At 49.7% G+C, this 25,258-nt stretch overlaps 1 protein-coding gene across 1 annotated transcript in view; it reads right to left on the bottom strand.

Moving 5' to 3' along the window:
- Positions 1–25,258, bottom strand: part of OTOG (otogelin) — a 104,983-nt gene that overhangs the window by 53,691 nt on the left and 26,034 nt on the right. Inside the window, exons 19-31 of the mRNA XM_017977939.4 lie at positions 24,959–25,171; positions 23,406–23,598; positions 21,712–21,786; positions 21,430–21,473; positions 19,830–19,983; positions 14,599–14,706; positions 10,115–10,253; positions 8,362–8,496; positions 7,931–8,077; positions 7,510–7,629; positions 5,615–5,731; positions 4,752–4,908; positions 2,088–2,114 (exon numbers count right to left, since the gene is read on the bottom strand). Coding sequence (XP_017833428.4) covers positions 2,088–2,114; positions 4,752–4,908; positions 5,615–5,731; positions 7,510–7,629; positions 7,931–8,077; positions 8,362–8,496; positions 10,115–10,253; positions 14,599–14,706; positions 19,830–19,983; positions 21,430–21,473; positions 21,712–21,786; positions 23,406–23,598; positions 24,959–25,171 — 1,629 coding nt within the window. The remainder of the gene's footprint in view (positions 1–2,087; positions 2,115–4,751; positions 4,909–5,614; positions 5,732–7,509; positions 7,630–7,930; positions 8,078–8,361; positions 8,497–10,114; positions 10,254–14,598; positions 14,707–19,829; positions 19,984–21,429; positions 21,474–21,711; positions 21,787–23,405; positions 23,599–24,958; positions 25,172–25,258) is intronic.

Here is a 25,258-nt window from a genome sequence, read left to right as displayed (position 1 = left end):
CTGCCCACCCCAGGCCTGAGGGACGATAGACATGTTAGTGTTTATCTAATTATTTCAAACACGTGTCACTTTTGAGTCTTTAGAATTCCTGCGGTTGTGAGTACAGGTTGGCACGGAGCACAGGTTTTCTGGATGATCGCTTTGTCAGGGTCTCCCTGCCTCTGCTGTGCCCCTGCCCTCCAAGACCTCCTCCCTATGGCTGCTGAGCTGCCTTCCCAGCCATGCCCCCTGCTGGGGTACAGCAGTGGCTCAATGGCCCACAGGACAGACTCTAAAGAGCCCAGCTAGAATTCAGGAGCCCTTCAGCCCTCAGCCCCTGCCCTCCGCCTCCAGTGCCCCCCACGCCCTGGCTCCTGCCATGCTGAACTTCTCCTGCTCTTCCTGGAAGGAGCAGTGGTGCTATTTCCCAGCTCACGTCCCATCACACAGTTCCACCCACTCAGAGTATTCCTCCCCGTTTTGTGCCTGGCAAACGCCTACTCAACCTCTGGGGCCCAGCTCAAATGTCACCTCCTCGTGAAGCTCTCCCTGCACCCCCTCCTGCCATACTCAAATGTTGTCCCCGTTCCTCTGCACCCCACCAGCCCGTGGAGAATGGCACACTCCAGTCACCACTCTTCTGATGAGGACCTGGATGGGAGGTCCACATCCGCCACCCCCACTAGACGGGAGACGGGCAGTGCTGTGAGGACCAATGGTTAACATCCAGCTCTCAAAAAATAAAAAGTGGTTTGTAGGGCTTGCGGGTTTCCATGGTGTAAACATTCCCACCAGGTGTCGACTGGAAACTACAAACTGAATGCGGAGTTAGGAACACAATGTGTGCTAGAGTCGGTGTGAGCCCGCTCCACACGCCGCTGTGGCAGGACTCATGGACCACTGACTTCCCAGCACCCAGCCAGCCTGGACCAGAGGAAATGCTAGTAGAAGAACGGAGCAAGGATGGGTGGGTGGGTGGGTAGGTGGAGGATGCTAGAAACAGCTTGTCCTTTGCCAGTTACTGCCACCCAAAATGCCATGAAAGAGCGAAAACGGAGCAGCACCCGTCTTGCTGAAATGTCTTGCCTGATGTCAGACAGATCCTGTCTGTCCCAGAGACCGCAGTTCCCCCACTGCAGGCTCATTCCTTTAGGGGTTGAAGGTTTGGTGCTGTCAGAAGCCCCTGGGGACTAGCATTTTGGCAGAACTGCAGTCCCCCGAAGGCTCATACTACACTCTCATCCAGCCCTCATCTTACAGGCCCTCAGATGGTACCCTGTCTGCAGTCATTCTCTTCCACTTCACCCATTATGCTCTTGCCAGGGTGAGGTTTCTCACCAAAATCTGATAATGCAGGCAACTGAGGACAAAGCCCTGCATCTCTGCCCACAAAGGCCTGCTCCTGGCAGCAGTTCCCAGGAGGGTCGGGGGTTGGAAGTCAAAGACCAACAGCACTGAGGAACAGATGAGCTGCATGCGAAAAACTACTCCTGGGCAGCCCTTCTCCACCCACCCACCGAATCCCGGTGATTAAAATGATAAATTGGCTCTAAACTGGACATTAGCCTCCGCTGGTTCGTTGGTTATGACCTGTGTTTTCACCCTTGTTAATCTAGATTTCAGAGCATTTCCCAGTGCCCTGCAACCATGGCTGAGTTTGAGGATGAATGTGGCAGGTCACATGTCTTGTCCCATCCATCCTCAGAAAGGGCAGTTTGTGTCTGCTTTTGCCAAAAGAAAATCTTCAGGGTACCCAGGGTGGCATTCTGTGGGCCTAATGACCTAGCTTATGAAGGCGGAGGAGCTAGTGTGTTGGTGTGAACGGGTGGGTTTTTTTTCCTTCCTGGTGGGGCTGCCTGGCTGAGCAGTCCCCAGGAGCCTGCCTGCCTGGGCCCCTCCAGGGGATGCAGGAATGCTGAGGACAGAGGCATAGGACACTCCTGGGTCCTGCACGGTCGGGACTCTCTCTGAATGATGGGGCCCTCCTAGCTCGGGTCATGGCTCTTCCAGGACCATCAGTGCCCCGGGATGGCTGATGCTGTGTGGTATCAGGACATGGCTGGCAGTGCCTGGGCCTCTGAGGATCCACGTGGGGAGGAGGGACTTACCTTTGTTAAAGAAGTCACAGTCATATGCTGAAAGAGAGAGAACAGAGACTCCTTGAGAGCCAGCCCACAGCCTGGAACAGACAGAGTCAAGGTCCCCAGCACCCCAGCCTCCCTTCTTCTCCAAGTGCTGGGCCTGGCCTGCCTCGCACATGCCAAGATTCGGGGATGGTCATGGATGCAGATATCTTAAGCAGAGGAGATAAAATGTCTCCTTTATGGGCAGACAGCACAAGGCTCAAAGACTGGCCCACAGCAGGCACCTCAGCAATGAGTCAGATAAACAAACGAATCAATGAATGTTGGAAAGAAGCGGGTCTATTTTGTGTGGTGCCAAAGGGCAAGATTAGAACCAAGGAGTGGGAGTTTCAATCGGAAATGCTGCGGAAGGTCCCCAGAGGAAGGTAAGCACAAGATAGAGGTTGGTCTTCCAAGAGACATGGATGGGAAGGGGACCAGGAGCCCGCAGCATCCCCAGCTTTTTCATGCCACTTGCGCTGCAGCACCGCTTTCATCAGCCAAGCCGTGGCAATCTCCTGCAAGCGTGAGCTCAGCGCGCCCTCTAGTGGTCAGCCTCAGCACCACAGCCTGTTCCCCTGGCCCCTGGGCCACAGATTCCTGAGTTGACTGGGGTGTGTCTGGGACCTCACAGGAGACCCGGAAAGCCAGCAGCAAAGCCATGAGGAGCCAGGTGATGGGCGTGGGATAAAGCTTAGAAGCAGCATGCTTCACACGTAGGCATGGTCTGAAGAGAGCCACTGACTCATTCCACACTCCAGACCACAAGGTCAATGCATCTGGGGTCACCAGGAGTCAGGAGGCAGGCCCGCCACATGGCTTCAGACTCGTGCCTGCCTCTCCCTCCATCTGCAGACTCAGAAGGCTGAACAAGAAAACTAGAAAATCACTAAGTTTCTGGCTTCCAGGGTGTACCCAGTCAAGGGGAGGTAGTTGAGAAGAGTCATTAATGAGCCAGCTCTCTAGAGTCAGACCTGAGTTCAAATCCCATTTCCCTCACTCATCAGACGTGCATACTGGACCAAGTTACTGAACATCAGTGAAACTTAGTGCCTTCCTCTAGAGTGGGACCACTACTAGCATCTGTCCCATAGACCAGCCAGGGCCTGGACCAGGGTAAGGCAACCTGCTCATCTCGGATGTGAAATGTAAAGGGCTACCAAAAATCTCAGCAATCAAGATAAATACTATTTAATGCAATATTTTTAGGACATCAAAATTAATGCCAAAAATCCATGAGGAAAATAACAAAATTTAAAAGCAAAGGCAGGATCATTAACAGTGTTCCACTGAGCTCCACTAGAGTCTGAGACAAAAGGAAAGATTCATACTAGTGCTCCTTGGATAGTTTGTTCATCACAGTATTTTTGCAGTAATTTTTATTTTAAAGAAATATTACATTAAAATATTATTTCTTTTGCTTACTGCATTTTGGTGCCCCCTGAAACCTTGAACCCCAGGTAAGCACCTCAATCCGCTTCCCCAGTCTTGAATATTAAATGAAGGGATGCACATAGGCACAAGACCTGGCACACAGTGGACGCTCAGCAAATGTCCTTTGGCTCCACCTTCTTCTGGGGCATCTTGTCTGGAGGCCCCAGGGCTCAGGACATGCCAGCACCCAGCTATCCATGAAAAAATGACAACAACCCCCAAATTAGCACAGGGCACTGTGCCAAGTACTGTACATGCATTGCCTTGTTTAGACCTCACAGCACCCTACAAGGTAGAAGCAGATATCTTCACTCCTCTATTACAGATGAAGAGACTCAAGAGTGTGAGGAATATGTCCCAGGCCAACTGGTGGAGCTGGGGTTCGAACTCAGTCAGTCTGACCCCAAAGCGCAAGGCTGTGTTATGGCCTTTGCTCCCCAAAGCAAGGTGCTTGCACAAGGAAAATCCTTTGGTGTGCAGGAATAAATAAAAAATAATCAATGACTAATTTAGACTCCTTTATATTTTCTTTCATCTTTTAAATATTTGTTCTTAAATCTGTTTATGTATTTTTCACTAACAGTTTAACTATGGATGCACATCTATGGGTACATATGTATGTGTGCATATGTATGTACACAAAACGATTTTACTTGATAGGAGTGTGCAATGAAAAGCATCTGCAGACCACCTTTGCTCTGAAGAAACTGATCATTTGTGCTGCCTCTCATGGGACCTGCAAACCTCAGCTGACAAAGGATTTCTACATTCATCATCCCATTTGGTCCTCAGAGTCGACCTGGTGGGGCAGGTCTAGTCCTGTTTCTCAGATGAGAAAACTGAACCCCAGAGAGGCTGGGTGAACTGTTTGAAGTCACACAGCTTGCGAGTGGCAGCTCTAAGTCTAGGCTCCTAATTCTTCCAGCAAAGTGGCTAAGAGCACAGGTTTGCACTGGACTCTCTAGGGATGAACCCTAGCTCTACCACTAACCTTGAGCATGTTACTTGATCTCTCTCTCTAGGCTGTTTCTTCAACCTTAAAATAGGAAATATATAGCCCTGTTTCAAAGGGTAGTTGTAAGAGGTCAATGAATAACATGCCCAAAGCAGTTGGTGCTTGCTACATTCTAAGTACTCAGTAAATGCCAGACAGACTTCCGATGCCTCCAGGGTATGCCCACAGGGGACATTCGGGTGAATGTCTGGGACACTCACGGCAGAGGCGTGGGGTTCGCCAGTCAACAGCCACCCCGTGCTGGCAACACTGGTGGGCATAAGCAGAGACGCTGGCACAGAAGCACTCACAGTCACCACCCCGGCTGCAGCCACATGTGTCCGTCAGGCAGTTTGAGTAAAACCAGGTGACATCAACCTGGAGATGATCAGAAGTCAGAGGTCAGAGGACAGATCCCAAATGTCAGATCTGCAGCTATTCAGCTGATGGATCCCAGCACCAACATGAAGGGACCACAGGACACGGTGAGCTGTCCTGTCTCATGAGGTGTGAAGGGAGGACAGCCAGCTCCCAAGGAAATGACAACTCCATGGACCAGGCAGATGCCCACTTTTGAGAATCAAGCTCTCTCCTCTTTAGAGTCTGGGCTGTTTGAGTCCAGGAGCTGAGAGTGGCTGAGCAGGGGTAGAGCCTGAACTGCTTAGCCGGGGCCAGAGACAGCCAAGGCCAATCTGACAGCAGCCTTCAAGTCCTGCAGGGTGCGTGCAATGCTGAGCTCTAGCCTCCTCTACGTGCACTGAGGCAGAACAGGCAATAGGTGGTGCCTCGGCATGAGGGCTTTGGGTCCACCATTAAGAAGAACTTTGTGATAAGGAGGAAGAACCAGATCAAGATGGGCTTGAAAAGGGCACAAGCTCTGTTTACCTGGCTGTCTGTGCCTGGTCATCTGGGGAAAAGGATGGACTCATTTGAACCGGCTGGAGGCAGGGGAATGGCAGATCTGGGCAGATCTTTCCTGTAGATCTGAGCTGTCCCTTCTGAGACACAGGGGAGTCTGAGAGCTGAAGGGATCCCAGGAGAGTGGAGGGGGGCTCAGGAGGGGCCGAGGCTGGGGTCCACTCACCACTGGGTGGCAGATCTCAAACACCTCACTGAGCAGGATGCTGCACTCCTTCTTGGCAAATGGTTCTCGGAGACGATTCAGGACACACGGATCCCGAGGATCAAGGGTGTCTGGGCACTAAGGGGCAAAGGCAGGCCTGTTGACCTCCCTACTTGCCAAATGCCTGTTGCCTGATGGGACAGACAGATTTTAGAGTAGCCGCCATAATCCTTGCCTCCCGATATTCATGTCCTTGTAAAATCCCCTCCCCTTGAGTGTAGAAGGGAGCTATGCCTTGCCTCAAACCAACAGAATAGGGCCCAGGTGATGGGATGGATGTGGCCATGTGTATGTGATCACATGATTCCCATCACGAGATCCCAGAGCCCATCTTGCTGGAGTCTCTCCCTTACTGGCTGTTGGGGTACCCCACATGGCAGGAAGTGCCAGTGGTCTCTTGGAGCTGAGGGTGGTCTCTTGCCAAAAACTGCCCCCCCCAAAAAAATGAAAGCTCTCAGTCCTACAATTGCAAGGAGCTGAATGTGACCAACAACCATGTGAGCAGGTGGGGAGGCAACTCCCTTCCCAGTGGAGCCTCCGTGAGAGCCTAGCCCTGGCCGACACCTTGACTGCAGCCTTGTGAGACACTAAGCAGGGAACCAAGCCAGGCCGTGCCCTGACTCCCAGGCACAGAAACTGAGATAATATATGTGTGTTGTTTAATGCCACTAAGTCTTATAAAGTTGTTGCATTGCAATGGATAACTAAGACAGACTTCTGCGATGACTGCTGAATCTCCTTTCTTAGACTACATTTGCACCGGAGAGCCCCATGGTATGTCCAATGGGATTGGCAAGAGAGAAATATGATGTAAATGGGGGTGTGGGGACAACAAGTGTTAGTCACCCACTGAGCTTCTCTAAAATGGGGGTGGGTTAGGGCACACTTTTCAGAGGCTGTGGGAACAGCCTTGTCCCACCTGGAGCAATTATGCCCAACTGCTCCCCCTACTCCCGTCTACATAGGCTCATCTCCGTGTACTACCCAGTGGGGCATTAAGATCACTAAGTCTAAGAAAGGCAAATATGTAACACTCATATCACCATTGTCCACCGCTGCTCCCATGGCAGACATAAATAATCAATCACAGTCCTTCCTCCAGCTGAGCTTGACACAGATCTTGGATGCTTCTCAACATAGCTCCCTAATAGCTTCTTTTGGCCAATCAGAGTTGTCACATGAAGTGAAATCTATTCATCATCCTTCTCTTGGCCCAGTCCCTCTCTTCACAGAGGATTTCAGAGATGGGACTTACTCAAAGTCACCCAGAAATTCAGTGGATAACTAAAGACAAGACTAGGTCTCCTGCTCTCAACTCAGTGCCGTTTCCCTCACAGGTTGCAGCTTGGCATCTCAGTTAGAAATCTCTCAGACTGTCCTTTGGGGCAGCCGCCTCATTTCTGCCTCTGCTAGTGTTGCCCTTCCTCTCAGAGAACTTCTCTCTGATATATTCATCAATTTAAGCATGGCCCAGGCTTTCAGGAAGCCTTCCCTGATTGCCTCAACCCACCTCAGTCTCTCCTGGTTTCTTCTCTGTGCCAGACCTAGTGCCAGGCACTGGGGGGCATCAATGATGAGTGACCATCTCTCCCAGAACAGACTTTATCACCTTCCCAATCCCCCACCACCCTACCAGGGCTTGGTCCAGGGTAGGGTTGGCAGCTGGATTTGTGAGACAAGAGGTTGCATGATCTTCAGGCCACAGGACAGAGCCTGTGGCTAGGGATGCAGTCAAAGGCTGAGAACATTGCAGGAGAAGCCTCACAACAGCGTCCCTCTTTTCTGACCTGGGGCCGGTTCAGTGCTGATGATGCCCATTTGAGTGAGGGGCATGAGCCAGCCTAGAGAGGCTTTACCTCGACTGCAGCCCAACTGCTGCCAAACTCCTGGGGGTTAGTCAACTCTAAGTTCTCCGGGGTCCTCATCTCATTGATGGTCTTTAAGTCAAAGTTCCCACAGAGGCCTGCCAGCTGGCCCTGAAAGGAGAGAGGACACCATGGTCAGTTGCAAGCATGCCGGGAATGAGCCACAGGCAGAGGGGTCTCCATGAGCCCAGGGGTCTATCATTGACATAGAAGCCACTGCTGAGGTCACAGTTTGAAGAGGGATGGGGCAATGCCAGAGGAGAAGAGGCCCAGAGCAGGGTGGAGGAGAGAACAGAGGCATGCTCTTCTTGGCTCCTCAGGGAGGGTACAGCTCACCCAAGGACACCTAGGGCTTGGCTCAGCCCCGGGCAGGGGCAGAGGATCCCATGAGGGTCACTGCTTATGTGAGTACCTGCCACTGAGGCCCAGCCTGGACGTGCACTGTGGTTCTCTGGTCCCACAAGAGGGTGATGTGCTCCCGTGGGAAATGCACCAGTGTGAAAAATCCCGCTCGCCACGTGTGGACCTCCTGCTTGCCATCCAGGAAACTCTCTGGACTCTAGAGGGACAGAGATGATCAGGACCTCAGTATCCAAGTGCCCCCCAGTGCCCAGGTCAGCTATACCTGCAGCCAGGCTCTCACCAACACCTCTGTCTCCCTCACACCCTGACATTGGCCTCTGTGTTCCTGACCCCAGCCAAGGAATTCAGTCTGGGCTTCTAACTCAGTGGCTCTCCAGGACAAACTGCTGTGGTAAGGAAGCCAGGCCTCAGCCCTCTTCTGCCCCAACCCCTGGTAACCTGTAAATTGTCTATACAACCTTCACAGGTACTGAGCCTTACAGGATTTCCGGAGTCATCATCAAAGACAATGAGTGAGTTCCCAACGTTGACGGAAATAAATTTCCTGCAGATCGTGCCAGAGCTGTAGCAGTTCACGTTCTCTACCATCACAGAGAAGCTGAAGTCTGATGTGCTCTGGGGAGAAAATAGTGATTCCAAGAAAACAAGAGAGAAAGAGATCCTGCCGAGAGGCACAGACGTGGAGGAACAGGCACTCCCGAGCGGTTTTCAATCCACTTCTACTTTGTATTAGCTGAGCTGTGTGACTTTGGGTAACTCCTGTTCTCTGCAGCTGTTCTGGTTTTGGATGCCTAGTACAGTGTTTAGCATGTAGTGACTCCCCAAAATAGCTGAGGAATTAGTGTATTAATAAATATATAATAGGGATTATTGTGTTGATAGAGTTTAGGGAAGCATCACATACATTCTTGATGCTAGGGTAAGCTTTCTGGAGGGCAATTAGCTGGCATTGAGTATTTTAAATGTACATAGATTTTTATACAGCAATTCCACCTCTAAGAACCTGGGGATACATCCACACAGGTATTCACTGCAGCATTTAAATACTGGCAACAACCTAAATGTCCATCAATGGGAAAAAATAAAACAAACTAGAGGACATTAATTCTGTGGAATTCTACACAGCTGTTCAAAAGAAAAAAAGTGTGCACTGACTGTATAAAATCAAGTCAAGGTATCCTAGTAAATGAAGAAAGCACATTGCAGAATATTATTCATATAAATAAAACTGTGTGTGTGTGTGTGTGTGTGTGTGTGTGTGTGTGTGTCCATGTCTGATGGAAAAATGTTGTTGCAGGATTTGTCCCTGACTGTTTGGAGTGGTTATTCAACAGGAGACAGGAACAGAAGAGATGGGAAGGGGAATATTTGTTTTTAATATACACTTCTATAATATTTTAAATGTTGGTGAAGAGCATGCATTAACCTTTAAAACTCTTTAAGTAAAATGAGATCAGTAATCTTTATCTTGGAGTTACTGCAATTATGTGAAAGATCCCAGTACAGTGCCTGCCCTATAGGTCAGATTCCTTCCATAAAAGGTTTATTAGTATTATTTGTTATTTTTATTATTGATGTTGCTCTTATTAAGAGATAGGAGTGTCTGTGTCACTCCCCCACCATGTCAGTGCACGTTCCTCCTGGGGGAGGGATCCTGCCCTCACTGTGCCCCCGTAACACCAGTTTTTTCTTCCTTCAGGTGAGCTGAAAACTAAAACCTGTGACTCCTTTGAGCATGCCACCTCTCCAGTCAGATTTCTTGGTCAAACTTGACCCCAGCTCTACCACTGACTGCTGCGTGACTTGGGCACATTACCTAACTTCCCTTAGCCTGAGTTGCTACATCTATAACATGGGATCCATAAACTCTACCTTGTAGAGCTGCTGTGATATTTAAGTGAAATAATCCACAAAATATGGCTCAGCAGACTCCTACGTATATAACAAAAGCTCAGAAAGCATTAGCTCTTGCTAGTGTAGGCAGAAAATAAGCATTGGGACCCAACAGAACAAGGTTATAATGGCGAGCAGACAGGCAGTGCAGTATCTCAGGACTGGTGAGCTCCGTCCAGTCCTGAGCTGTGTCTCAGCATTTCTTCCAGTCTCTAGACAGCCCCACCTCAGGGCTCAGATCCCTAACCACCCAATTCTGCATCAGACTGGAGTCCAGAGCACCAGCATGCCCTGACAGGTCCACATGGAGCCAGCTGGGCAGACACATCCTGGAACTCACCTTGACCAGGTGCACTTTGCATGCCCCCACGAAATCAAACGGGAGCCCATCAAACGTGCGGTAATGCCGGTCTCCATAGGCAGTGCAGGTGGAGGCGCAGGGGTGGAGGGTGCACTGGAATGAACCCCGCTGGCACACACTGAAACACACACACCCAGACTAGCTCGCAGGGCACACCCACCCCATATCTGAATACTCACGACAGGGCCATTGCCTATTGAATGCATGCACACCGTGTCCCTACGCAAAGGGGTCGACAAACATCATCGACCCCTAACAGTAGCCTGGAGGGCAGGATTGTGATTTCATGCAGGAGACACCAGGGCTCAGAGGGTTATGGGACACAGCCAATAAATGGACCTGATGTTTAACACAGATCTATTTAACTCCAAAGTCCATACTCCCTTTACCACTCTGTTCATTCACTTATTCATTCATTCAACAAACATTAGGTGCCCACCATATCAAAGGCATTATTCCAAAATTTTGAGATACATCAGTGAATAAAACAGAAAAAAAATCCTCTGCCTCTGTAAAATGTTTACTCTAGAGGGAGAAGATATATACTAAACAAAAAATAATAAGGCAGTGTGAGTATGTACTATAGTGAGTTAGAAGGCAATGAGTATTACAGGGGAGCAGGATACAGGGCACTGGGAATGCTGGTGGAGTGGGCTACAATTTAAATAGGGTGGTTGGGGCACGTGTGAGTAGAGAGGTAAAGGAGGGGACAGAGTTAGCTCCATGCGTATTCCAAACAAATGGTACAGTCTCTCCAAAGACCCCGGGGAACACCCAGGAGATAAGATGGTTAGAATGGAGAGTGCAAGGGAAAGAGAGTAGAAGAGGAATTCAGAGGGGCCATGGAGGGTCAGATGACACAGGTCCAATAAGGCCACTGAAGGAAGGCTAGCACCTGCTAGGAATGAGAGAAGGAGGCACTGTAAGACTTGATCATGGGAATGACATGATGTGATTTATGTTCCACTCTGGCTGCCACACTGAGCCTAAGCTCAAGGGGGTCAAGGGGAAGCAGGAAGACCAGTTGGGTGGTTACCGCAGCACATCAGGGAAGAGATGATGACAGCGTGGAGCAGGGTAACAGCAGTGGAGAGAGTGAGAAAGTGTCAAATTCTGGGTGTATTTTGAAGGTAGAATCATAGGGGTTTGCAGACTGGTTGGATGCAGGTAGTAAGAGAGAAGACTTAAGGTTGACTCCAGATGTTTTTGGCCTGAGTAACTGGAAGAATGAAGTCTTCACCAACTCCGATGGGGAAGGCTGAGGGAGAAGCAGGTTTGAGGGGAAAGGTCAGATGTGCAGTCCTGGACATGCTGAGCTTGAGACATCCATTAGACAAACATACGGTGATGTCAGGTAGGCAGTTGGATGTGTGAGTCTAGAGTTGAGAAGCATGGACTGGACTACAGGTAGAAATCTGGTCGTCCTCTGCCTATGGATGGGCTTTGTAGCCACGAGACTGGGTGAGTTCACCAAGGGAGTGAGTATAAATACAGAGGAGGGTGAAGAGGAAGAACCAATGAAGGAAGCTGAGAAGGAGCAGGAAGAGAGGTCGGACGAAAAGCAAGAGGAGGTGGTGTCCCAGAAGCCACATGAATGAAAGTATCAAAAAGGAGGGAATGATGGAAACATGATCAACTGTGTCAAATGCTGTCCACAGGTCTAGGAAGGTGAGGACTGAGAAAGGAAAGCTGGATACGGCAACATGGAAGTTACTGGTAACCTAGGCAGGTACACTGTCAATGGAATGATGAGAAAATGCCTGACCGAGAGGGCTTAAAGGGAAATGGGAGACCAGGAGCTTGAAACAGCAACTATAGAAAAAGTGTTCAGGAACTTTTGCAATAAAAGGCAAGCAGAGGAATGGAGCAGTTCCTAGGAGGTGGAAAGTTTTTCAAACCATATATTTTTACGCAATAGGGATGACCCAGTACAGAATGTCAAATTGTTTCTATGGGAGAAAAGGGGGAGAGATGCTGCAGTGATGTCCTTGGGTGGGCAAGGGAGGAACTGGGACCCAGAGTACAAGTGAAGGAATTGGCTTTAGACAGGAACATGGCCACATAGTCCATCTGTTGTACAGGCAGAATCCATGGGTACAGAGCCTGGAAAGTTCTCATGGCTTTAGTTTCCTCAGGGAAATAGGAAGCAGGATCATCAGAGGAGAACAAGAGAAGAGGAGGCATCAGGGCTTTGAGGAGAGAGGAGAAAGAGTGGAATAGTTACCTAGTAGGATGAAAGAGCAAAGCAGATCCGGGAGATAGTCTGAGATCCCATCACCCTGAGGGCCTTTTTGGATGGCTCTGAGTTCATGAATTTAAATGAGAGCTGGCAGCCGGGTTTTGCACATCCCTCCTGTCGCATTCAGCTTCATGGATGCAGACACGAAAGAAGTAAAGGTGTGGATGTCACCAGGGTTGTGGTTTTGCCAGGCAAGTAGGGCAAAGCAGGAGGAGGAAGAGAAGTGGGGCTGCATCAAGGAAGTGGTTATGGTGCTGGACCACAGGTTGAGGCAAAAGGGAAGGGAGACATCAAGCGGGTGAGAGGCAGCAGAGGTGGTAGGGGCTGTGGATGAGAAATCCCCATGGGGTTGCAGGATTGCGGGAGTCAGGGTATGACAGGGAGTGGAGTAGAAAGACAGAAGGTGAGCTGAGATACATTGAGATATGGGCTGGGTGAGTTGTTAGGAATGACAAGATCTACCCCTCACTCCACTAGGATGGAGAAAGGTCTTTGGAAAAGAGAGGATGAAGAAACTGAGATGCTGGGAGATACTAGAAGCACCTCTAAACAGATACTAAGCTCTCCAAGAATTAGGGAAGGAGGAGGGTTGGCAAGAGTCACAGAGTTCAGTGCCAAAATCTTCGGAAGTAAAGGGGGAGAAAGTCAAGGCTTCGTGTCTGACAGCAACAATGAGGAGCAGGCTTTCTCCAGTCACGTGCCACAGACACACTCGGCCATTCACTGACTCCGCAGCTTCCTAAGCCTGTGTATCTGTCCAGTCACTCACCCACCAACATGACCTATGACCTATCACTGCCATAAAGGCAGTGCTGGGAATACTCCCACCGTGGCTGACCATGCTGCTGACAATGCAATGCAGAACACAGAGCTGGGAAGAGATGGGCAGCCAGGCTCTGTACACAGATCCCAGCAAATGCTTGAGTGGCACCAGCATGACCCACCTCCCCCAGGGAGAGCAGCTGGAATCTGGGCCACAGTGGCAGGTCCTTCGAGAGCAAATGTCGAGGTTTGCTCATGCATTAGGAGGTAGAATTTTCACAACTGAGTTAAAAAGTAAAAAATTTCCCACCTATCTCTTAGTTTTCTGTAGAAGAGAGGACACCCACCCTTCACAGCCTCTCCTGTGAAGGCAGGTGCCTTCTCAAGTCAGAGTTCCAAATCCTAAAAAATCCCAGCTCTTTGGCCTTGGCTCCAGTCTTCTCACCACCTCTGATTTGGATTTCTGAGCACACTGCGCTCACAGGAGAAGCTTCAACGTAACTCAGCTACCTACTTCCTGCCTGAGGTTGAGGGTGCTGCTATCAGGGCTGGAGTCCAGTGAAGTGATGGAAGTGACTCTGTCTCAGGGCCTGAGCACCCCTGCACAAACCCAGGCCAGCCTAGCTGGTTCTCGAAATTGGAACAGGTACTGGGTTTACTCTCCAGTATCAGGGCACATTTACCATTTCTCACCCCCTCCCCCAGCATTCTCTCTATCAGAAAGCTGAGTCTACCCACTGCCTACCCACCACTGCATGACCCAGAACAGGCCTGCAGAACTAGCCCAGAGTCTGTTTCCATAGAATCCAATCCAGGTGCACATACTGCCATGTATGCGCACTTACATTACTGAACAAATACCCTCACATGTACTTTCGTACACAAGAATGTACCTCTGCACAGGCAAGCACCATGCATACTTACACAGATATTTTCACTCACATGTGAGTACAAATACGTATAGCCAATATACACATATATCCACACACTTTGCACATGCATGTCCACATATTTTAAATGGATCCTAATGCATACAAATATATATAAACACACCTGTCTACATATACAAATTTCTAATTGTATATATTCACTAACATATTGAGATTTGTGAATGTCTGCCTTTTTATATATATCCATGTACATGTATGTTCACAAATGCATGCATGCATTTTGGATTTGCACTCACACTCATATGTTCATATAAATATGTGAACAAATGGTCATGGTTACAAATGTGCATGTAGACACATTCATATACATCACTGAACAAACACATTCATGTATTCCTTTGTATGCATATACTTGCATATGTACACAAACCCCTATGCCACACACAACACACAAACACACCATGAATACAAACATAATGAAAGGGGAATGCTAGACTATACACTCGATCTTGTGTCCATATCCATGCCCCTTCCCAGCAAAAAAGCAAAGCCTGCTTGGGGCCCTCACTTACCAGGTATGGCAAGGAGACATCACCTGGTCCCCAGGGAAGTACTCCTTCCCCTTCCAAGTGCAGGGGCACTCCTCTGGCAGAAAACATGCATCCCCGTGTCTGAGCAGACTGTAGGGACACAGCAAGCAGGTGGTCAGGAGAGCACCCTTTCCATAGCTGCCATCTGTGGAGGACCCTGCCTAAACCTGGATGCTCAGAGGTGGCATCCAGCCTTTACCCTAGAAGATGCTGACTGTGTGTTTACTGCCCATCCTGCAGCTTCCCAGTGAAGTTCAGAGGCACCTTGGTAATTGGAAGAACCAGTAACGGACTAGGCCCAGCCTGGAAGTTCCTGTCATCCATCAGGAAGCGAGGCTTACCTCTACCAGCCACAGTCCTACTGGCCAGGAGGATGCCAGTTGCTCCTTAGGCACTAGTTGTATACTAATGAACAGGCCATGGATATGGGCACTGACGCTCCTACCCAGGTTGTTCATGGAGCTCTCAGACCACAGGTCCCAAAGCTGCAGCGCTGCCATCTTTTAGTCTGGTTTCCATGAAATCTGACCACTCCCAGGCCAGAGCCAAGGATGTCTCAGGTCATTTATTAAAGCTCTCAGGCCACAGCATCAGGCTAGATCCAGGTATCAACAGGATAGAGACTGCAGCAGGGCTAAGAACAAAAACTTTGGCAATAAATAATTTTTCGTTCAAATCCAGGATCTAACTAAAACAAGTTACTCAACCTTCCTATTTTATTTTTGAAAGGAATACAAGCACATGGGTTAAAGAGGTAAAAAGAAAGGGTGCTACAGGCATTTTACTGAAGGAAGTCTCTTGTTAATTGCTCCTGTATCCAGATTTTCTGCCTGGAGTCACTTTCTGGACTATAGTGCAGGATGATGGAACCCAAGCACAGCACACTGTCTCCCTGAGGAGGGCAGACAGAAAATGGAGTTCAGGGCTTCTCAAGTGGTCAGAATGTCCAGGTCAGGATGCAACATAGAAAGGAATAAAATAAAAGCTCTAAATTAGAAATACAAGAGCAAACTAAATCCAAAGTAAATAGTAAGAAAGAAATAAAGATGGCTAGGTCAATGGCTCATGCCTGTAATCCCAGCAGTTTGGGAGACCGAGGTGGGCGGATCACGAGGTCAGGAGATCAAGATCATCCTGGCTAGCACAGTGAAACCCTGTCTCCAATAAAAATGCAAAAAATTAGCCGGGGTGTGGCCGTGTGCTTCGGTAGTCCCAGCTACTCAGGAGGCTGAGGCAGGAGAATCACTTAAACCTGGGAGGCTGAGGTTCAGTGAGCCGAGATCGTGTCACTGCACTCCAGCCTGGGCGACAGGGCAAGACTCCGTCTCAAAAATATATAAATACATAAAGATCAGATCAGAAATTAGTGAAATAGAAAACAGAATAACAGTGCAGAAAAATCAACCAAACCAGATGTTGGTTCTTTGAAAAGACCAATAAAATTGACAAACCCCTGTCTAAACTGAATGATAAAAAGGGCAGGGGGAATATTCAAGTTACCAATATATGGAACAAAGAGGAGATATTGCTACAGATTATACTGATAGGAAAAGGAAAATAAGGAAATATATGTACAATATTAAGTGAATAAATTTGACAACTTAGATGAAATGAATAAATTCCTTAAAAGGCACAAACTATAAATATTCAGCCAAGAAGGAATAGGTAAACTGAATAGCGCAATATCTTGAAAGACATTAAATTTGAAGTTAAAACTCCTTCAAGATTGGTAAATTTTCTACCAGGTGTTTAAGGAAGAAATAATACTAGTTTTAAACAAACTCTTCCAAAAATTGAAAGGAAAATAATATTTCCCAACTCATTTTATAAGGCCAGCATTAATCTGATACCAAAATCAGACAAAAACATTGCAAGTACAGAAAACCACAGACCATAGAATATTAAATAATACACCAGTCACAGCTAGGGTTTATCTCAGGAATGTAAGGCTGGTTTAAGATTTTAAAAATCAACCAATGTAATTTGCCACATTTATAAAATAAAGGGAAAATATCATATGATATTCAATAAATAAAATCAATTGACAGGCTGGGTGCAGTGGCTCACATAATCCCAGCACTTGGGAGACCAAGGCAGGAGGATCACTTGAGACCAGGAGTTCAAGACCAGCCTGGCCGAAATGGAGAAACCCCCTCTACTAAAAATACAAAAATTAGCTAGATGTGGTGGCCCATGCCTGTAATCCCAGCTACTCTGGAGGCTTAAGCATGAGAGTCACTTGGACTTGAGAGGCAGAGGTGCAGTGAGCCAAGATCACGGCACTGCACTCCAGCCTGGGCAACAGAGTGAGACTCCAACTCAAAAAAAAAAAAAAAAAAATCAATTGACAAAATTCAATACCCATGTATTACAAAAATATGCACCATAATAGAAATAAAAAGAAACTACCCTAATCTGGTAAAAATCATTTGCAAAACAACTACAACTAATGTTAGAAATAATGGTGGAAGACTGGCTGCTTTACCCAAAATAAGACAAAGCAATGATTTTTAGTTCTATTACTGCTATTCAAAAGTATACTGTAAGTCCAATACAGCACGATAAGGCAAGGAACATATGAGATGTAAAATTTTTAAATAAAGAAGTAAAACTATCTTTATTTACAGATGACATAATCACTTAGTAAAATCCTAAAGAATCTATCAAAAAAAAAAAAAAACACTAGAACTCATAGATTTAGCAAGATTGCAGAATGCAAGGTCAATATGTGAAAATCGACTGCATTTCTATATTGTGACAATAAAAAATGGAAAATTAATAAAATAATACCATTTATAACATCAACAAAAACAGCAAATACCTATGAAAAAATTCAATGACAAATGTGTAAACCTTTATATGAAAACTACGAAATATTGCTGAGAGAAATTAAAGAAGACCAATAAATAGGAAAATAATACCATATTTGTGGTTTGAAGGACTTACTGGTGTTAAGATGTCAATTCTCCTCAAATTGATTTACAAATTCAACACAATTTAATTCAAAACCTCAGAGGTTTTTTTTTTTTTTGGTAGAAATTTATAAGATGATCCTAAATTTATTTGGAAATGCAAAGACCTAGAACAACTTCTTGAAAGAAAAGAAAAAATTTGAAAAACTCTCATTTCCTGATTTCAAGGCTTACAGTAAAGCTTCATAAATCAAGAATAGATTTATGTGGATACTGGCATAAAGACAAACAGATCAATGGAACAGAGTAGAGTTCTGAAATAGACCCATGTGTATACAGTCGATTAATTTTTCACAAAAATGCCAAAACAATTACATGGGGAGAGGAAAGTCTTTTTTAAAAAATAGGGCTACAACCACTGGATGGCCATAAAAAAAAAAAAAAAATAGACCTTGACTCCATTTTGCAACACATGTATAATGTAATAATTTTAAATAGATCGTGGGCTTAAATGTAAAAGCTGAAATTGTAAAGCTGGTCAGCTGCAGTGGCTCCCACCTGTAATCCTAGCACTTTGGGAGGATTTCTTGAGACCAGCCTGGGAAGTGGTGGAACCAGAGTTCAAGCCTGACTCCAGAATCTGTGCTCATTGTGCCTCACAGCCTAGTGGCCCCAGGGCCCTTGGCTCAGTTCCCAGATGCAAAAAACATGGAGGTGCACAACCACAGACTGCTCTTTGGAGATTCTTAAACACATTACAGAGAAGGGCATGGTGACCAGACAGCCAGAACTCTCATACACAGAGGTGATCATGGGTTCCAAGGGTCCTAGGCAGGGGTTGTTAAGGATGGTTAGGCATCTTTGGGAGCCCTGTCCCAGCAAGAGGATGTCCCAGGATAGTAGGAAATGCCTGCCCTTCCCTTACAAATTGAGAAGGAACCAATTTCACTTTGACAAGCTCCTTAGAGGGGCTTTGATACAGCACGAAACGGGTCATTGGCCGAACTGAGCGCAGAGCCCAGTCTCCCAGTCTCCAGTCTGGCACCCTTTCCACTGTGCCTCTGTGGCCTTGCCACCACTCTTGGCAGTGAGTGACCCTCGGTTCCTGAACCCAGACACCCTGGCTTTTCCTGACCTTAGGCTGAGAGGCAGGCTGTGCACACAGGATGGCGTCACAAGGGGACCTTCAGTGACAAAGATACTCCTCACATGTCACTCCGGGGCCCAAATGGCAGCAAATGGCAAGGTGTAGGATTGCTTGCAGGTTCTCTTTCAGACACTCTTGCCTGGAAGGGGCAGGCTCACAACCTACATTATGATCTCTGTGTAGGAGACCAGACCCTGGACCTCACGTGCTCTGGGCCAGCGGCTGGGCTTGGAGTAAGGAGACTTGGGTTTGAGTCCTGGTTCTTTGGGTACCACTTCCCTTCACCCTGCCCCTGGCCTCAGTTTCTTCATCTGCAAAATGGGCATCATGGTCCTCCCTTCCTTTCTACCATGGATGCTCTGAGACTGAAGGAGGTAACAACACCCAAGTGTCTTAGAAACAGTAAAGCTCCAACTGACTGCCCCCTCCCCTTGCCACCCTAGATGCCCTGACCTCCATCTCATTTTCCTTGGCCACCAGGCCTGCGCCACGACTCCCAAGTGACCCTAATCTCTGCACAGGCTAAAGGTCACAGCCCGGTGTTGCTGAGCTAGGAGATGAGGTACCAGCTGCCTTCTCAGCCCAGACTGGGGAATGAGAAGGGGCAGAGCTGGGTGCTGGGCCCTGGGCCACCTCGGTGTACAGAGCCTGACCACGCAGCTCTCACAGCTTTAATGGCAGAGTTTGGGGGACCTGGGAAGGGGACAGTTTTCTCCAGGTGGGGTCTTCGTTTTTGAATATTTCGGAGGCATTGACCCTCCTCCGAGGGGAAGAGGCTGAGAGCTGAACCTGGGTTTCCTCTCCAGTGGACAATCCACAGCAGCGCCACGGCGTGCCTGACACCCCTCTCAGTACTTCCACTGAGCGAGCTCATTGATTCCTCACAGCAGCCTGTGAAGGTGCTGGGTGTGATGATGGTTCCATTTCACAGATGGATGGCCAGGACTCTCCCTCCTACAGGGCATGCTCCAGGCTGGATCCCCAGCCCCTCCTCTTTCCACACTCCTCGCTGGCCATGATGGCTGTGGCTGGCCAGCCCAGGCCAGTGCCTTCCTACGAGGCTATGTGACGTTTTCCCTGCCCCCACTCCACCCTGTGGCCCTTGGTTCTACCAGCCTTCAGAGTCGTGGGCCCAAGGCAGCGCAGGTACCTACCCCTGGGGACAGGCACAGCCTGAGAGGCAGGGGCCACGGGCCGACATGCTCAGGTTCAGCAGTTGCTGCTCGCACGTCCTCTCCCTGCTCAGCTCTGGGTCCATGTGCAGGTTGCTGCAGTTCACGAAGACCTGGCCTGCTGGGCAGGCAGCAGCTGGAAGAGAAGAAGATGGGAGCGAAGGGCTTGGGGCCTCAGGATGGGCTCCTGGCTACAGGGGCAGCAGCAGGAGGATAGAGGGAGAGAGACGGGCTCGGAAGCCTCCTCCCAGCCCGGCTGCTCCTGGGCATTGCTTGGTTTCCCAGATGCAACTCACAGGGGGAGGGATAGATGTGTGCTGTCTGTCACACAACGGGACCACAGCCACCAGGAACCATCACTGCCTGTCCGCCATACCAGGCTGCTCTAGGCACGTCCCCTGCGTCATCTTATTGAAGCTTGCAACAACTCTAGGAAGTATTATTGTCCCCCATTTTCCCAAATAATGGAGTGAAGCCACTTCTCCCCAAAGTCATCATAAAGTGAGAAGTGCCCCAGAGGGACCAGGAGAGGGGCTAGCAAGAGGATGAGCAATCAGTGTGGCAGTGGGACCAGAGGACTCTGAATGACCAGGAGAGTCACCGTCCTGTTACCATTATTTCCGTGACATGAACCCACCCTCCCTCCCTGAGCCCTCAGGAAGGTCTGCCCTGCACATACTGTGTGAGTGATCTTTTTAAGGAAAATTAATGAAAAGGAGCTGAGTTCCATGCCCAGGCTGGGATGAACCAGAGAGAAAGGAACAAGCACAGGAGGTGAGATGAAAGTCCCAAAGAGCCAGAAATCCAAAGCCAGAAGTGACAAGGAAAAGCGCTTCTAGGAATATACACAAAACATGGGGAGGACGCAGGAATCTAGGCTATGGCCGAAGAGGAAATAAAGGCCAAGAGAGATAAAGTGGGTGGCCCAGGGCTAACCAGCTAGTGAGTGCCGGGGAAGATTTGAACCCAGGCCGGATGACTATGGAGGCCCTGCTCCTAACCACCTACCGTATGATTGTTCTCCGATCCCTTCCTCCACCCCAGGAAGCCCTCCCTGAATGCTCCAGCCCCCAGGGCCTTCCCAACCTCCAGCCCCTTGAAGGTTGCCCCCCCCACTTTTCTACCCCATCCCTGTCTCTGTTTGAGACCCTGCCTAGGAGGGTCTCAAAAGCCCAGGCTGTCCTGCCCACCTCTGTGATCCCATACCCAGCACTGTCCTGGGCAGAGTCTGCCTCAGTAGATACATGACAGCTCAGAGAGAGGAAATCAGGACTCAAAGGAAGTCAAGAAACTGCCCAGACACCCAATGTGGTTGCCCCAGATGGCTGCCCCGGAGGAAGACAGAGTCTCAGCCTCTCCTCTGCAAGCAGCAGGGACAGCCACTAGGGTGGGGCTGAGGCTGGGACAGGGTTTCAGGTGCCACCCTCCAAGCTGGAGTCTTTGCTATGAAGGCAAGGAACCCAGAAGGCCCAGTGCAGGACAAAACCTTGGGTGGGCTCGCTGCAGCCTGATCAGCACCCCACTCCCTACTCTCGTACCATGGGGAGCCCCTAGAAAGGCTCCACCCTCCAGTCACCCTTACCTGGAGCTCTGCTATCACAGCTCATGATTCCATCTTTGCAGTGGCTGCAGAGAGAGAGAGGCCCCAGGGTTAGTCGGCCCAATCACTGCAGGACCCAGACACCCCATGACACCACCCTCGGGTCACTGCAGAGTTCAGACAGACATTCTCACTCACTGTCCCCTCCCTGCACAGAGCAGGATTGGGTGTCCCTTCACAGAAAGTTCCACTCAGCTACACTGTCTTCAGTCAGCAGCCTCCCTTTAAAGAGAGGGCAAGAAGGCTGCTACCTACGGAGCTCACCAGTGGCCCAGGGATGGGATGTCGCTGTCTCCGGGGGGATAGTCCACTCCCTGGAAGTGGCAGGAGCACTGGTTCCTATAAAAAGCAGGAGCAGAGAAAGGTAAGCAGGCTCAGGAGCTGAAGCAGGGACTGCCAAGGACAAGGACCCTCAGCCAACCAGGGGCATAAGGACACAGAGAAAAATAATGGCATCTATGGTGACATGTGACACATCTCCAGCGAGCAGAAAAGCTTGCCTGGCACCAGGGACACAGGTCAGGGCTGGGTCCCAGATTCAGAGCCATGCACCAAGCTTAGACAAGGACAGCTACTGGTGTCCATACTCTCCTGCAGCCAGCCTCATTTGGACCGAGGAAGGGAGGGGCAGAACGAACAGGAGTATGGCTCCTGTGCCCACGCCAAGTCAGGAATGGGGCAGATATTAAGTCGGTGCTGCAGCCTGGTGCAGGTGTCCTGGTCACTCACGCCCAGCATTCATTCCAATTGCTCAGCGTCTGTGCTGCACTGGTTGTTAAGTACACTGAATTCTGGCCAGGGACACCCAGCCAGGCCCTCTGCATTCATTATCTCATCGATTCTTTGCAGGGATTCTGTAAGGTAGGGATTCTTGTGCTGTCTTCCTTCTTTTCTGCAGGTCATCTAAGGGCAAGGCCTTTGTTTCCTCCTCACACAGCTCTCACAGAACCTGCCCATTACAGGCACGTGCCGGTCTTGGAGCAGAGCAGTGAGTCATGGATGGGATGCCGGAACTCCTCCAGCCCCAGTGCTGATCAGCAACTGCCTACTCTCCCTGGTAAGCCACACAGACACCCTCCGATGGCAACACTCAGCATACGGGGTGGGAGCTGCCAGGCACACATCTGGATCTCAAGGGAGGATTCTGCAGTTTGGGAAGGCCTGTGAGTGATTCCTATTTACCCTCAAGAGGCCTGCTATTTGAAAACCACCAATAAAATGTGTATTATTTTATAGACAGAGAAATAGAGGCTTGGAGGGGACCAAGGACCTTGCCAGTCACCTCAGAATCATATGGGGTCACCGCCTCCCCCTCTCCTCCTCCTGCTCTGCCCTCCAGCCACACTGAGAACAAGCTGAACCTTGGGCCACCCCTTCTTCCTGGAGCCCCCTCCCTCACTCCCTCAGGTCTCTGCTCAGACCTCACCGCAGCAGAAAGGCCTTGCCTTCCAGGCTGACCTCAAGTAACGCACTAGGAACGGGCCTCCCTACTCTCACTCTACCTTACTTGGCTCAACAGCTCTTGCTCCACCTGTCCATTAAGTGTCTGTTCATATGTCTGTCTGTCTTGCCACCCTAGAATGTGAGCCCCATGATGGCAGAACTCTGGTTTGTTTGTTGCTGAATTCCCAAGGCCTAGAAATGTCTGGAACACATTAGAAAGTCAATAAATGCTGTGGAAGGAGAGGGGAGTGAGGAGAGAGTGCCCTTGGGCTCTGTGGGGTTGTTCTGTCTTGTGAGGAAGCTGCTGGAATGCCCCGAAGGCCAAGGCTGAGGAAAGATCAGGGAGGGAGGCCCCAAGGAGGGAGCCCACTCACATTACCCACCGAGGTCTGGCCTGCAACTGTGCGGGGAAGCAGGGACATGAGAGGCCCAGCCAGGTTCTCCAGTCTCAGATGCCATGGAGATCTTTGGCCTCACCAGCCCACCCAACCCACAGGTCAAACTGGCCCACTCACCGGGGGACACAGAGGTCAGCCTGGGTGTCCAGATAGGTGTCTGGTGGGCAGGCACAGCCCTCCACACACTCGTCCCTGCTCAGGTTGTCGCCACCATCAACCCCACAGGCCTCAGGGCTGGCCAGGTCCTGGCAGGTTTGTCCACACAGGGCCACGCAGGGGCTATACTCCTTGGTGGCCTCACAGGACAGTGCTGCAGTGAGAAGGGAGGTCATGCTTCGTTTCCCTCACCCCCACAGTTGTGTGGAGTGGGGCTGTCAATCTATGAGGAGAATGGAGATCCAGAGAAGTTAAGACATTTGCCCAAGGTCACACAGCAGGTCAAAGTCAGAGGTGGAATTTGAACCCGGGTCTGACTTCAGAGTGCCACTGCCTACCAATACACCGGAATGGCAAATCATTGGGTGGGCTCTTCTGCCAAGTTCAGGCTGTTATTAAAATACCATTGAAGTTTGAATACTGATCTTGTATTCTGCAATGCCGCTGCACTTATTTCTAGTTTAAGTAGTGTTTTCGCTTGGATGCACCACGGTGCCTACCACTGTCCTTTGGGGCCTTTACCTGACTGAGATCTTTGCTGTGCAGCTTTTTACATGTCAAAACTCAAGAAATCAGAGTGGCTTATGCCTGTAATCCCAGCACTTCAGGAGGCTGAGGCAGGCGGATCACTTGAGGTCAGGAGTTCGAGACCAGCCAGTGTGGCCACCGTCCCACTGCCCACAGAGTCTCCTACACACTGTGAAATCCAGTTCAGCTGTTCTCAACCCAGGCTACACATCAAAGCCACCTGGGGAGCCTCTGAAAATGCTGATGCATGGGCCTCACTGCCAGATCTGTTGCCTTAGTTGACACTCGATGTGGTCCAGATGCGTGAATCTTTTGAAAGTTCCTATGGTAACTCTAATATGCAGCCAGGGTTAAGAACCAGTGGTCCTGTCCAATCCCCTTTGGGTACTCTGGTTCAGAGAGCATCAGGGCCCTGCTTGGGGACACACAGCAAGTTACCTGCAGGGCTGGAAAAGAGCTCAGGCCTCCTGACTCCCAGTACAGGGCCTTTTTCATTTATTCAACCAACATTTGCCAAAAGCTCACTGAGAGTCAGGCCTTGTGCTAGAGCTGGGGACATAGAGGTGACAAAGACATGGGAAGGAGCATAGCCTAGGGTCAGGGTAGGGATGGGTAGGGGCTGGCTCACGACTTGAAGTCATGTGTGTACTCAAACCCCAGGGCAACAGCCGGTGGTCTTTAGAAAGGTGCAATGCAAAGTGGCTCTGATGGAGTGGGTGAATTTGGGATTAGCAGGACTGACAGGACTTGAGATGGAGTGGAAGCAAGGGTAACAGAAGCAGTCCTGAGTCACACATCCCAGGTGTTATGCCTGAGTGACCGAGGGGATGGGGACCATTGGCAGAGGTGGAGGGCACAGGAGGAGAAGCAGGTTATGGGTGCAAGTCAGGCTGGAGGAGACTGGAGGGTATCCCGGTGGAGAGGGGGCAGGGGACACTCAGCTGCAGCAGCTCCTCCAGCCCAGTCCCACATGGATAGGCACTCACCGCAGGCTGGCAGGCGGGTGCGGAAGTCAACAGGGAGCCCATGGCGTTGGCACAGGTAGGCGTAGTGGGCCAGCGTGGCACATAGGCAGGGCTGCCCACAGCGGCAGGCATCCCTGCGGCACTGCTCAAAGTAGGGCACAGGGCTCAGGAACGCAGAGCAGGGTGCAAACAGCTCCCCAGTGAGCACACTGCAGGCCTGCACTGAGTAGGAAGCTGGGGCAGGAAGAACAGGAGCCAGGTGGTCAGGGGGCAGTCTGCCCGGTGTCCCAGGACTCAGTCTCCCTCCCTCCCCATGGCTCA

Source organism: Callithrix jacchus, chromosome 10 (genome assembly GCF_049354715.1).
Source record: "Callithrix jacchus isolate 240 chromosome 10, calJac240_pri, whole genome shotgun sequence".
Taxonomy (NCBI): Eukaryota; Metazoa; Chordata; class Mammalia; order Primates; family Cebidae; genus Callithrix; species Callithrix jacchus.
Note: the sequence above shows the minus strand (reverse complement) of the source record. Positions and strands in the feature narration are given on the sequence as shown.